This window comes from Ranitomeya imitator, chromosome 2 (genome assembly GCF_032444005.1).
Source record: "Ranitomeya imitator isolate aRanImi1 chromosome 2, aRanImi1.pri, whole genome shotgun sequence".
Taxonomy (NCBI): Eukaryota; Metazoa; Chordata; class Amphibia; order Anura; family Dendrobatidae; genus Ranitomeya; species Ranitomeya imitator.
The window spans coordinates 242,680,619-242,695,263 of NC_091283.1; the positions used below are offsets into that span (position 1 = coordinate 242,680,619).

General features: G+C 42.9%; 1 protein-coding gene across 2 annotated transcripts in view; it reads right to left on the reverse strand.

The window, feature by feature from the left end:
- Positions 1 to 996: 996 nt before the first annotated feature.
- LOC138662863 (uncharacterized) overlaps positions 997 to 14,645 on the reverse strand; it is a 49,522-nt gene continuing 35,873 nt past the window's right edge. Inside the window, exons 5-6 of one of the 2 annotated variants that reach the window (XM_069748844.1) lie at positions 2,761 to 2,913; positions 997 to 2,576 (exon numbers count right to left, since the gene is read on the reverse strand). In XM_069748844.1, the coding sequence (XP_069604945.1) occupies positions 2,846 to 2,913 (68 nt within the window). In that variant the 3' untranslated portion in view covers positions 997 to 2,576; positions 2,761 to 2,845. The remainder of the gene's footprint in view (positions 2,577 to 2,760; positions 2,914 to 14,645) is intronic. The other variant, XM_069748843.1, reaches the window with a different exon arrangement.

Below are 14,645 nucleotides of genomic sequence, written 5' to 3' on the forward strand. Positions count from 1 at the left end.
TAAAGAGGAAAAAACGGTAAAATGCTAAATTATGGTTTAAAATACAACTTTATTATGATCATGTATAAAAATGGATTATTCAAGCAAAAAATAACTCTAATCACATTTTTGTTCAGTTCAGTATGATTATCACAGTTGCACTATGCACTTTATAACATATTTATACATGAATTGATTGCACACACACCCATACATCATATTTCTTTGAGAGTTACTTCTACTTTATTATTTTTTCGTTACATTTAGTATTCTGTGTGCATATTAATGTAATGGATTTTTTGGAGATTCCAAGCTCCTGCCCTCTCTTTATATTTTTTGCTTGAATATTCCAGTTTTATACGTGATTATAATAAAGTTGTATTTTAAACCATAATTTTGCATTTTACCATTTTTTCCTCTTCACTGGTATTGAGGGTGTGCAAATTAGCTCCATAACCTTTGCCTACAGCCACTTTTGGCTCCGCTGCGCAGCACGAGACCCGGTGACTCTGAAGAGCGGAGACATCAGTAACGTCACCACTTCAGATATTCCGGGTCTTGCGCTGAGCTCGGCGACTGTGAAGAGCGGTATTGTTACTGCCGTCACCGCTCTTCAGAGTCACTGGGTCTCGCCAGGTCTGGGCTAGTAGTGGGGGTGTCTGATAGACACCTCTCCATTACTTACACCAGGGATTGATAGCAGCTGATATTACACAGCTGACATCAACCCTAAAAATCATTACACATACCAGAATTAAATGCTCTGGTGGCTGGGAAAAGCAGTAGAGTTAGCGCTATTCCCAGGCGCCGGGTGCTAACTACAACTGTCATCATCCTTGCCTCATCTCCCTGCGAAGCATTTCTGCTGTATTTACATGCACTGATCTCAGGCCACTAAACGAGTGTGATCGACAATACTGAACAAAAGAAAGGAGCCACTTATATGAATGCACACCACGAACAAATAGAATAATGATACTCAAATATGAAAACAGGAATTTTTATTGACAAACCACAACTTCAAAAAAAGCACATAAAACATAATTAAAACCAATGCTGCATGAAACAATTGATCCGTATGTAAATATTACAAATGATATACAAATACATACCTGCACAATCTTATTTATAATGAACAGCCAACCCTCTGACTCATGGGAATTAAGGCACAGAAATAAGTGAGGCCTAAAACCCTATAGCATCTGTATGCACTAAATAGCACACAGACTCGACACTCATGGGTAAAAATACCAGCATGATTAGTAATCTAAATAGAGCAAGCGCCCATAATGAGGCGGAGGAAGCATGGAGTTACCCACATGAGGAAGAGAGGAGGAAACGCCATCCCCGTGTGCAGGTGAACCGGACCAACAGACACAACCCAACGCGTGTCGCTCTATAAAAAGAGCTTCATCAGGGGAAGATGCAGTCTGTACAAGAAACCCTGTATAAATAGTAACGTACAGCTCACCTGATAGGAAACCGGTGAGCAAAACACGGCGAAACCGGAAGTGCAAAGCCTAATAGGGCGCCACAGCCACAATGCTGAGGCTGATAAGTTCCACAGGCTGCAAAGAGAGCACTTTGCTAAACTGCACAGGCGTATTCAATACAGGAGACATATCGATGAATGTCGATACCAGGGGGCAGCATAATATCAAGTATGAAATGCATCTGTGCCACAGTGAAGAAAGAAAGCCCCGTATGTAGATAGGAAAGTGCTTATCAAAGCACCGATGTTCGGGGCTCCATGTACAAGGAGCATAAAAAGACATGATGTGGTAAAGAACCCTAAAAAAGGTAGAAATAACCATATAAGTAATACCTGGTTATAATAAACCAGCGATATGTACATAACAGAATAGATATACTCTCATGCCAAAGAAAAAGCTGTGAAAGGCCACAAGATGGGATAGAAAAGTTCCCACACTGGCACACTCATGCAATCCCATATCACATTCAACCCCCAGGGGCATAACACAACACATAAACATCATTCCATGGAGCCATAATGATCATACATACACTATAATGGAAAAAGGAAATAGATGTATAAATAACTTTATTATAATCCATATGATCAAAAACATGAAGCAATAAAAACCTGAGGATATACCCCATATATAACATTGCACAGCACCCATTATACGGCCTCACCATAATAGTGTAAAATCAAAATAGCCCATGGAAAATGACAGTTTTGGAGTTGAAAAACGTGTCGTCCACAGCAAGAGAGAAGTTATGTGCCTGAACCCAAAAAGGGGGGCCCCATGAGTCAGCTCTGGAGGGAATTGTGAACCTCATATAGGGGTCAAGCTCAACCTGATAAAGCTTGCCCAAAAAGTAAACACAAAGGGGAAATGGCCCGAAATACCAGACAGTTATGGCCAGATGAATGAAGGACCATAGATCAACCCAAAGTAAAATGAGTAGAAACGGCTGCCATCTTGGAATGTCGAATAGCCATCGATTATATAGTTGAACAGGACAAAATGGTGAATTCAGTTGTCCAAAGTAATTTCCACCCGTAAGGTTGGGCATCCGCATGGGATAGATATAAAGTCCAAATGAAGATGCCCGGACCATATAGACATCACCTAAAAACAAGGGAGAAATAGGGAGGTAAGTGAATTAACCCAGAAAACCGATGAATAACAGCTCCTCATTAAGCCCCGCCGGGGCCACCGAACCCAACTGGAAAATCCATCGGGCTTCAGTCCTGAGAAGCTGAGGTTTAATGGGACCACCCCTATTAGAGCAATAAATCCTGTCCAAACCTACCACCTGTGTGTTCAAAATACGGCCTGAATGGTGGGCCAGAAAATGTGCCGCCACTGGAGTAAGCGTTCTATCCTTAGCCAAATCATTAGAGGCCACATGAATGGTGGAAAAATGTTGAGGTCGTTCGCTTGTGTCCCGGCCTCTTTACACCAACTGAGAAAGAATGAAGGGAACAGAACAATCATAATTAGATCAATCTGTCCCCATACAGTATCATGTTATCATCAGCACATCTACAGTTTACACCGGCGATGTGCTGCTGAGAACAAGGATTTCTGTTCCCACATAAATAATCCAATCACTCGACGAATAGGCAGCATTTTGTTTGTTTAGTATAATACACTCTATAGTCCTCCATATATTATAATGTGCACCTCAGTCCTCCATATAGTATAATACACTCCTCAGTCCTCCATATAGTATAATACTCCTCAGTCCTCCATATAGTACAATACACTCCTCAGTCCTCCATATAGTATAATACTCCTTAGTCCTCCATATAGTATAATACACTCCTCAGTCCTCCATATAGTATAATACTCCTCAGTCCTCCATATAGTATTATACACTCCTCAGTCCTCCATATAGTATAATACACTCCTCAGTCCTCCATATAGTATAGTACACTCCTCAGTCCTCCTTATAGTATAATACACTCCTCAGTCCTCTATATAGTATAATACACTCCTCAGTCCTCCATATAGTATAATACACTCCTCATAGTCCTCCATATAGTATTATACACTCCTCAGTCCTCCATATAGTATAATACTCCTCAGTCCTCCATATAGTATTATACAGTCCTCAGTCCTCCGTATAGTATAATACACTCCTCAGTCCTCTATATAGTATAATACACTCCTCAGTCCTCCATGTAGTATAATACACTCCTCAGTCCTCCATATAGTATGATACACTCCTCAGTCCTCCATATAGTATTATACACTCCTCAGTTCTCCATATATTATAATGTGCACCGTAGTCCTCCATATAGTATAATACACTCCTCAGTTCTCAATATAGTATAATACACTCCTCAGTCCTCCATATAGTATATAACACTCCTCAGTCCTCCATATAGTATAATGTACTGCCACAGTCCTCCTATTAGCATAGTACACTCCTCATAGTGCTCCATATAGTATAATGCACCACCATAGTCATCCATGTAGTACAATTCACTTCCCGTAGTATAATGCACCACACTCATAGTTCTTCATATAGTTTAACCCCTTCCCGACCTTTGACGCACCGTATGCGTCATGAAAACCCGTGCCAATTCGACCTGTGACACAGCATATGCGTCATGGCCGGATTGGGCTCCTGCAGGCCGGTTGAAAGGGTTAACTCCAATTTCACCCGTCCTTCAGGGACAGGGGGAGTGGTAGCTTAGCCCAGGGTGGGTGGCTTCACCCCCCCCCCCGTGGCTACGATCGTTCTGATTGGCTGTTGAAAGTGAAACTGCCAATCAGAGCGATTTGTAATATTTCACCTAAAAAACTGGTGAATTATTACAATCCAGCCATGGCCGATGCTGCAATATCATCGGCCATGGCTGGAAACACTTTTGTGCCCCCACCCCACCGATCGCCCCCCCCAGCCCTCCGATCTGTGGTCCGCTCCCCTCCATCCTGTGCTCCGCTCCCCCGTCCTCCTGTCCGCTCCCCCCATGCTCCAATCCCACCCCCGTGCTCCAATCCACCCCCCTGCACACCGATCCACCCCCCCGCACACCGATCCACCCGCCCGCACTGCGATCCACCCCCCGCACTACGATCCACCCGCCCGCACACCGATCCACCCGCCCGCACACCGATCCACCCCCCCATGCACCGATCCACGCCCCCCCCCCCGTGCTCCGAGGCCCCCCCTCCGTGCCCTGATCTCCCCCCACCTTATACTTACCGAGCCTCCCGGGGTCCGTCCGTCTTCTTTCCTGGGCGCCGTCATGTTCCAAAATGGCGGGCGCATGCGCAATGCGCCCGCCGAATCTGCCGGCCGGCAGATTCGTTCCAATGTGAATTTTGATCACTGTGATAAAACCTATCGCAGTGATCAAAATAAAAAAAAAAAACAGTAAATGACCCCCACCTTTGTCCCCCATAGGTAGGGACAATAATAAAATAAAGAATTTTTTTTCCCCACTAAGGTTGGAGTTAGAACTAGGGTTAGGGTTAGGGGTAGGGGTAGGGTTAGGGGTGGGGTTAGGGGTAGGGTTAGGGGTAGGGGTAGGGTACGGTATGTGCACACGTATTCTGGTTCTCTGCGGATTTTTCCGCAGCGGATTTGATAAATCCACAGTGCTAAACCGCTGCGGATTTATGGCGAATTTACCGCGGTTTTTCTGTGCATTTCACTGCGGTTTTACAACTGCAATTTTCTATTGGAGCAGTTGTAAAACCGCTGTGGAATCCGCAGAAAGAAGTGACATGCTGCGGAATGTAAACCCCTGCGTTTCCATGCTGTTTTTCCGCAGCATGTGTACAGTGATTTTTGTTTCCCATAGGTTTACTTTGAAATGTAAACTCATGGGAAACTGCCGCGGATCCGCAGCGTTTTCCGCAGCGTGTGCACATACCTTTAGAATTAGGCTATGTGCACACGGTGCGGATTTGGCTGCGGATCCGCAGCGGATTGGCCGCTGCGGATCCGCAGCAGTGTTCCATCAGGTTTACAGTACCATGTAAACATATGGAAAACCAAATCCGCTGTGCCCATGGTGCGGAAAATACCGCGCGGAAACGCTGTGTTGTATTTTCCGCAGCATGTCAATTCTTTGTGCGGATTCCGCAGCGTTTTACACCTGATCCTCAATAGGAATCCGCAGGTGAAATCCGCCCAAAAAACACTGGAAATCCGTGGTAAATCCGCAGGTAAAACGTAGTGCCTTTTACCCGCAGATTTTTCAAAAATAGTGCGGAAAAATCTCACACGAATCCGCAACGTGGGCACATAGCCTTAGGGTTAGGGTTGGGTTAGAATTAGGGTTGTGAAATACTGATATGAAACTATGGGCTAAACTTTTGGCGACTAGACTAAGTAACATACTCCCTAGAATAATTCACTCGGACCAGGCAGGTTTTGTACGTGGGAGGGAGGGCAGAGATAATTCGACCAAGGCTCATCAATCTATAATGTACGCTAGACGGCGAAATCTGCCATTTGCTCTCTTGTCTACAGACGCCGAGAAGGCATTTGATAGAGTAAGCTGGAGATATATGGAGAGGGTATTGCACAGGTTTGGTTTTCCACCCCAGTTTATTACAGCGGTCTTCTCCTTGTATTCCTTTCCCACTGCCAGAGTCCGGGTGAATGGAGTTCTATCCGACGGGTTTAATATTAACAATGGTACCAGGCAGGGATGTCCCCTATCCCCTTCCTTGTTCATATTCGTAATTGAAACTCTCATACAAAGAATTAGACAGGAGGCTCAGATTCAGGGACTACGGATAGGTAAAATAGAGATAAAAACATTAGCATTTGCGGATGATCTGCTCTTCCTGGTCTCTAATCCTCTCAATGCATTCCCAATTATCCTCAATATACTCAACCATTTTGGCAAACTCTCAAATTTCAAAATTAACAATACAAAATCGGAAGCTCTTAATATAACTTTATCAGCCACTCAACTTTTTACTCTACAAAAACTAGTCCCCTTCTCCTGGTCCACATCCTCTATTAAGTATTTAGGAATTTGGATTACTAGGGACCCCACAGACCTTATCAGATCTAACTTCTCCCCCCTAATAAAAAAACTAGAAACATTGATGAAATCATACAATCTTCCCACTTTGTCCTGGATGGGACGTATTAACGTGTTTAAAGCTTACATTATGCCTATCCTACTGTATTTCATGAGTATGGTGCCTATCCGTCTTCCCCTTACATTCTTTAAAACCATAAGGTCCTCAATAATTAAATTTGTATGGAAAAATAAACCATCCAGGCTACCTTTCAAATTGTTAACATGTCCCACTTCCTGTGGAGGTCTGGGATTACCAGACCCCTATATATTTTATAAAGCTATACACCTTAGTAGATGGCTGAGAATAGTTATCAACCTAGAGAGGGGCACGTCGGACATACTTGACGCAGCATTGCTGGAAAATGGAGGGATACCTCTTCTGTGGTCACACTTGAAACCAACGACTTCATTGGGTCTAGACGAAATAACTCTAGCTACCCTACACGTTAGATGGACAGTTTTGAAGGAACTTCCATCAGACTCATTCCCTTCATCCTTAACACCCATCGCAGTTATCCCCTATCTAGTTAATCCTGATTTTAAGGATTCATACAACTTATGGTCAAAACTCCCTAAGGACTCCCTCACTAGCTTCTATGAAGGTAGAATCCTTAACAACAACATTTGGCCTGGCAATGCCACGCAGCCTCCAAAAAATTTCCTGCAGGAACTCCACACTAAACGTATCCTCACAGAATTCAGAAAAAGGTTCCCTCAAAAATCGAATTGGTCGTGGCTAGACCTCATGCTCAAAACGAGTTCAGCTAGATATAAAATTATATCTCGCTCGTATTATCAACTAGTAGCCCCCTCTCAGCCCTTTAAACCATCTTTTATTTATTCCTGGGAATCCGAACTTAATTTCGGCTTCTCAGAGGACCAGATCTCCAAAATGTTGAGGTTTGCCAGGGGGTTCTCTCGATGCATTTTATTGCAGGAAAGTGCTTATAAGATACTAACTAGATGGCATTTGACACAGGTCAAACTCCATCATTTGGGTTTGGCGGACTCTGACTTGTGCTGGTGATGCCGGGCTGCCCAGGGAAACCATGCTCATATATTTTGGGGATGTGTGGGGATTAGGGACTTCTGGGAGGAAGTTAACCTAACGCTTAAGAAACTAAAGCTGATTAAAACAGACCTACTGGTCGTTGAAGCCGTTCTCTCGTGCCCCACAAATAATTTTAAACCCACTAAGCATGGTCTTTTACCCTTAATGCTTAGTGCGGCAAAACATTTAATAACCATCCACTGGAAAAGTACAATCCCTCCAACACAGGTTGAGTGGTTCAACAAAATTGACCATATTCACAGGATGGAGGAATTATCGAGCTGGGAGACGCATGCCCATGATCGTTTTGTTAGGAACTGGCTTCCATGGAGAACATTTCGTTCACTTGCTCCTTAATATTGCTATATATGCTATTTTATACTGAGAATATATGCTACCGTAATGTTTGTTTTTAAGTACTACAACCACATGTACTGGTTTTGTTTTGTTTTGTTTATGGTTTTTCTCCCCTCCCCATCCCTCACTTCTCCTAATCTTTCCTCCTTTCCCCCATTCTTTCCCCTTCCCCCTATTCCCAACCCCCAAAGTTGGAGGATGGATTCGCTTGCTGCTATTGTTACGATTTGTTTGAATATCTTGACTCTTCATGCATGTAACGTTTCCGACCTCTATTCTAAATAAAGAATTTACAAAAAAAAAAAAAAAAAGAATTAGGGTTGTGGTTAGGGTTAGGGGTGTGTTGGGGTTAGGGTTGTGGTTAGGGTTACGGCTACAGTTGGGATAAGGGTTAGGGGTGTGTTGGCATTAGAATTGAGGGGTTTCCACTGTTTAGGCACATCAGGGGGTCTCCAAACGCAACATGGCGCCACCATTGATTCCAGCCAATCTTTTATTCAAAAAGTCAAATGGTGCTCCCTCCCTTCCGAGCCCCGACGTGTGCCCAAACAGTGGTTTACCCCCACATATGGGGTACCAGCATAGTCAGGACAAACTGCACAACAATTACTGGGGTCCAATTTCTCCTTTTACCCTTGAGAAAATAAAAAATTGCTTGCTAAAACATCATTTTTGAGGAAAGAAAAATGATTTTTTTATTTTCACGGCTCTGCGTTATAAACTTCTGTGAAGCACTTGGGGGTTGAAAGTGCTCACCACTATCTAGATTGGTTCCTTTCGGGGTCTAGTTTCCAAAATGGGGTCACTTGTGGGGGGTTTCTACTGTTTAGCCACATCAGGGGCTCTGCAAACGCAATGTGACGCCCACAGAGCATTCCATCAAAGTCTGCATTTCAAAACGTCACTACTTCACTTCCGAGCCCCGGCATGTGCCCAAACAGTGGTTTACCCCCACATATGGGGTATCAGCGTACTCAGGAGAAACTGGACAACAACTTTTGGGGTCAAATTTCTCCTGTTACCCTTGGGAAAATAAAAAATTGCAGGCTAAAAGATCATTTTTGAGAAAATATATATTTTTTTTATTTTCATGGCTCTGCGTTATAAACTTCTGTGAAGCACTTGGGGGTTCAAAGTCCTCACCACACATCTAGATTAGTTCCTTTGGGGGTCTAGTTTCCAAAATGGGGTCATTTTGGGGGGATCTCCAATGTTTAGGCACACAGGGGCTCTCCAAACGTGACATGGTGTCCGCTAATGATTGGAGCTAATTTTCCATTTAAAAAGCCAAATGGCGTGCCTTCCCTTCCGAGCCCTGCCGTGCGCCCAAACAGTGGTTTATCCCCCACATATGGGGTATCAGCGTACTCAGGACAAACAGGACAACAACATTTGGGGTCCAATTTCTCCTATTACCCTTGGCAAAATAGGAAATTCCAGGCTAAAAAATCATTTTTGAGGAAAGAAAAATTATTTTTTATTTTCATGGCTCTGCGTTATAAACTTCTGTGAAGCATCTGGGGGTTTAAAGTGCTCTATATACATCTAGATAAGTTCCTTGGGGGGTCTAGTTTCCAAAATGGGGTCACTTGTGGGGGAGCTCCAATGTTTAGGCACACAGGGGCTCTCCAAACGCGACATGGTGTCCGCTAACAATTGGAGCTAATTTTCCATTCAAACAGTCAAATGGCGCGCCTTCCCTTCCGAGCCCTGCCGTGTGCCCAAACAGTGGTTAACCCCCACATATGAGGTATCGGCGTACTCGGGAGAAATTGCCCAACAAATTTTATGATCCATTTTATCCTATTGCCCATGTGAAAATGAAAAAATTGAGGCGAAAATAATTTTTTTGTGAAAAAAAAGTACTTTTTCATATTTACAGATCAATTTGTGAAGCACCTGAGGGTTTAAAGTGCTCACTAGGCATCTAGATAAGTTCCTTGGGCGGTCTAGTTTCCAAAATGGGGTCACTTGTGGGGGAGCGCCAATGTTTAGGCACACAGGCGCTCTCCAAACGCGACATGGTGTCCGCTAACGATGGAGATAATTTTTCATTCAAAAAGTCAAATGGCGCTCCTTCCCTTCCGAGCCTTACCATGTGCCCAAACAGTGGTTTACCCCCACATGTGAGGTATTGGTGTACTCAGGAGAAATTGCCCAACAAATTTTATGATCCATTTTATCCTATTGCCCATGTGAAAATGAAAAAATTGAGGCGAAAATAATTTTTTTGTGAAAAAAAAATACTTTTTCATATTTACAGATCAATTTGTGAAGCACCTGAGGGTTTAAAGTGCTCACTAGGCATCTAGATAAGTTCCTTGGGCGGTCTAGTTTCCAAAATGGGGTCACTTGTGGGGGAGCGCCAATGTTTAGGCACACAGGCGCTCTCCAAACGCGACATGGTGTCCGCTAACGATGGAGATAATTTTTCATTCAAAAAGTCAAATGGCGCTCCTTCCCTTCCAAGCCCTGCCGTGCGCCCAAACAGTGGTTTACCCCCACATATGAGGTATCAGCGTACTCAGGACAAATTGGACAACAACTTTTGTGGTTCAGTTTCTTCTTTTACCATTGGGAAAATAAAAAAATTGTTGCTAAAAGATAATTTGTGTGACTAAAAAGTTAAATGTTCTTTTTTTCCTTCCATGTTGCTTCTGCTGCTGTGAAGCACCTGAAGGGTTAATAAACTTCTTGAATGTGGTTTTGAGTACCTTGAGGGGTGCAGTTTTTAGAATGGTGTCACTTTTGGGTATTTTCAGCCATATAGACCCCTCAAACTGACTTCAAATGTGAGGTGGTCCCTAAAAGAAATGGTTTTGTAAATTTCGTTGTAAAAATGAGAAATCGCTGGTCAAATTTTAACCCTTATAACTTCCTAGCAAAAAAAAATTTTGTTTCCAAAATTGTGTTGATGTAAAGTATACATGTGGGAAATGTTATTTATTAACTATTTTGTGTCACATAACTCTCTGGTTTAACAGAATAAAAATTAAAAATGTGAAAATTGCGAAATTTTCAAAATTTTTGCCAAATTTCCGTTTTTATCACAAATAAACGCAGAATTTATTGACCTAAATTTACCACTATCATGAAGCCCAATATGTCACGAAAAAACATTCTCAGAACCGCTAGGATCCGTTGAAGCGTTCCTGAGTTATTACCTCATAAAGGGACACTGGTCAGAATTGCAAAAAACGGCAAGGTCTTTAAGGTCAAAATAGGCTGGGTCATGAAGGGGTTAAGAAAAAGTATAAAAAATAGATAGATTGCCTATATACAAAAAGTGCTATACATGTAAATCACAAAGAAATCCAACTGGAAAGTGCAATGTGCCAAAAACAAGGGTTACATATGCACCTAAAAGTGCTTACATGCTCGAATGGTCCTACGCTAAAAAAAAATGCTAAGTGCTGTACTTATAACCAGCAACCAAATGCTTTGTGCCAAAAATAAATTGTTTACATGTTCAAATGGGCATGAGCCCAAAAAAAGTGCTAAGTGCTGTGCATATAACCAGCAGGCATAAGCCCGGCAAAAAAATATATATACTTAGTGCCAAAGATAAATTACCTATGCATACAAAGTGCTTACATGCTGCAACAGTCCTAGGATACACAAATGCTGAATATACAAAGTGCACGGAGGGGACCTAAAATAATATCAAATACCTTTGGGTAGCTTGGACCTGTGGTAGCGCTAAGTATATATATTTTTTTGCCGGGCTTATGCCTGCTGGTTATATGCACAGCACTTAGCACTTTTTTTGGGCTCATGCCCATTTGAGCATGTAAACAATTTATTTTTGGCACAAAGCATTTGGTTGCTGGTTATAAGTACAGCACTTAGCACTTTTTTTGAGCGTAGGACCATTCGAGCATGTAAGCACTTTTAGGTGCATATGTAACCCTTGTTCTTGGCACATTGCACTTTCCAGTTGGATTTCTTTGTGATTTACATGTATAGCACTTTTTGTATATAGGCAATCTATCTATTTTTTATACTTTTTCTTAATATGTTGCACGAATTGGGATAAATATATATCCTCGCATATATATATATAGCACATTTATAGGCATTATTTTGATTTACACATTTTGTTATGTTGGTAGGGATCTAATAATATAATTTCGGGTATTGCTGCTATTGTACCATTCCTATATGTCCTGTGGTGCGTACTAGTATTTAATTTTATATGATACATATTTTAATGAATTCATTGTTGCTACTTGTACAATAAAAGCAGATTTTAATTATATTTCCCTGGTGTGGTGCTAATCTCTGGTGTGTCTGTGATCATGGTGTTTGGGCTGTTTTACTGTTTGTGTGTGTGTAGCCCATTCACTATCTCCATCTATCCCCCACCCCCTGAAGATGGCTGGACCATCATTGTAAATACATCATTGTAAATACACACCTGTGCTTTGTATCTCCCCCACCTCATTGTAGATTGTAAGCTCTCACCAGCAGGGGCGTCTTATAGTTACATAGTTACATAGTTATTAAGGTTGAAGGAAGACTATAAGTCCATCTAGTTCAACCCATAGCCTAACCTAACATGCCCTAACATGTTGATCCAGAGGAAGGCAAAAAAAAACCATGTGGCAAAGAGTAAGCTCCACATTGGGGAAAAAAATTCCTTCCCGACTCCACATACGGCAATCAGACTAGTTCCCTGGATCAACGCCCTATCAAGGAATCTAGTGTATATACCCTGTAACATTATACTTTTCCAGAAAGGTATCCAGTCCCCTCTTAAATTTAAGTAATGAATCACTCATTACAGCATCATACGGCAGAGAGTTCCATAGTCTCACTGCTCTTACAGTAAAGAATCCGTGTCTGTTATTATGCTTAAACCTTTTTTCCTCCAAACGCAGAGGATGCCCCCTTGTCCCTGTTTCAGGTCTATGAATAAAAAGATCATCAGAAAGTTCTTTGTACTGTCCCCTCATATATTTATACATTAAAATAAGATCACCCCTTAGTCTTCGTTTTTCCAAACTAAATAATTATTTCGCTTTAATTATTGTATTGTAAGGCCATGTTCACACAGTGCGTTTTTTACTGCGGAACCGCAGCGTTTTTGCCGCTGCGGTTCCGCAGCTGTTTTCCATGCAGGGTACAGTACAATGTACCCTATGGAAAACAGGAACCACTGTGCACATGATCCTGAATTTAAAAAAAAAAGCCGCGCTAAATAGCTGCGGGAAAAAAGAAGTACCATGTCACTTCTTTTTTCGGAGCCGCAGCGGTTCTGCACCCATAGACCTCCATTGTGAGGTCAAACCCGCAGTAAAACCCGCAGATCAAAAATATATCTGCGGGTTTTATTGCGGTTCGTGGTGCAGAACCGCTGCAGCAGGAAGTGCGGGGAAGCGGGCGGAAGTGCGTGGGTGGAGTGTGGCTGCCTCGATCCCACCCCCCCATGCTCCGATGCCCCTCCCCCGTGCTTCGATGTCCCCCCCGTTCTCCGATGCCCCCCCCGTGCTCCGATGCCCCCCCGTGCCCTAATCTCCCCCCCTTATACTTACCCGGCCTCCCGGTGTCCGTCCGGCCGTCTTCTCCCTGGGCGCCGCCATCTTGCAAAATGGCGGGCGCATGCGCAGTGCGCCCGCCGAATCTGCCGGCCGGCAGATTCGCTCCAAAGTGCATTTTGATCACTGAGATATAACCTATCTCAGTGATCAAAATAAAAAAATAGTAAATGACACCCCCCCCCCCTTTGTCACCCCCATAGGTAGGGACAATAAAAAAATTAAGAATTTTTTTTTTTCACTAAGGTTAGAATAGGGTTAGGGTTAGGGGTAGTGGTAGGGTTAGGGTTAGGGTTAGGGTTAGGGGTAGGGTTAGGGCTAGGGTTAGGGGTAGGGTTAGGGGTAGGGTTAGGGTATTTTCAGCCATTTTAGCCCTAAAAAGCTTCCTAGGAAACGCACAGTCTCTGCATAGAAAACTGCATAAAAAAAGGATCAAAAAACGCATCAAAAAACGCATCAAAAAACGCACCAAAAAAGCACCAAAAAAAGGACCTGCGTTTTCTGCCAAGAGCTCCTGAAAAAAAAAGGATGGAAATCAGGAACGTGTGAACATACCCTTAACGTTGTTACTGTTTGTGTTTGAAACTGTTAGGGTATGTTCACACGTTCCTGATTTCCATCCTTTTTTTTTCAGGACTGAAACCGCAGCTCTTTGGAGAAAACGCAGGTCCTTTTTTTGGGGCTTTTTTGGTGCGCACCAATATCAACGTCACATTTACTCGGTGCAATCCGCCAGCCGTAACATAAGGTCGATGGCGGCACCTACGCAGTAGCATCTATAAGTAAGAGATAGATGCTACTGGACAGGCACCACTGGTGTCATTTTGCTGGATGTAATTTTTTTTTTCTAAGCCTCCCAATAGCCAAAATATTATAGGCATTATCAACAATAATATCAACACTATTATATGCATAATATCAACACTATTATATGCATTATGTAAAAATGGGGGCAGGTCAGTGAGGGATCAGCGACCTGTCATAGGCCAATACAGATGAATATGTAATCAGAGCAGCACATAAAGACCCACCCACAGCCCCGCCCCAGAGCAGCACAAAGCCCTGCCCACAGCCCCACCCCAGAGCACCACAAAGCCCTGCCCACAGTCCTGCCCCAGAGCACGAGAACCTCATTAACTGAAAACTACAAACAAAGATTAAACAACAGTTAACCAGAGTTGTATTCATTTATGGT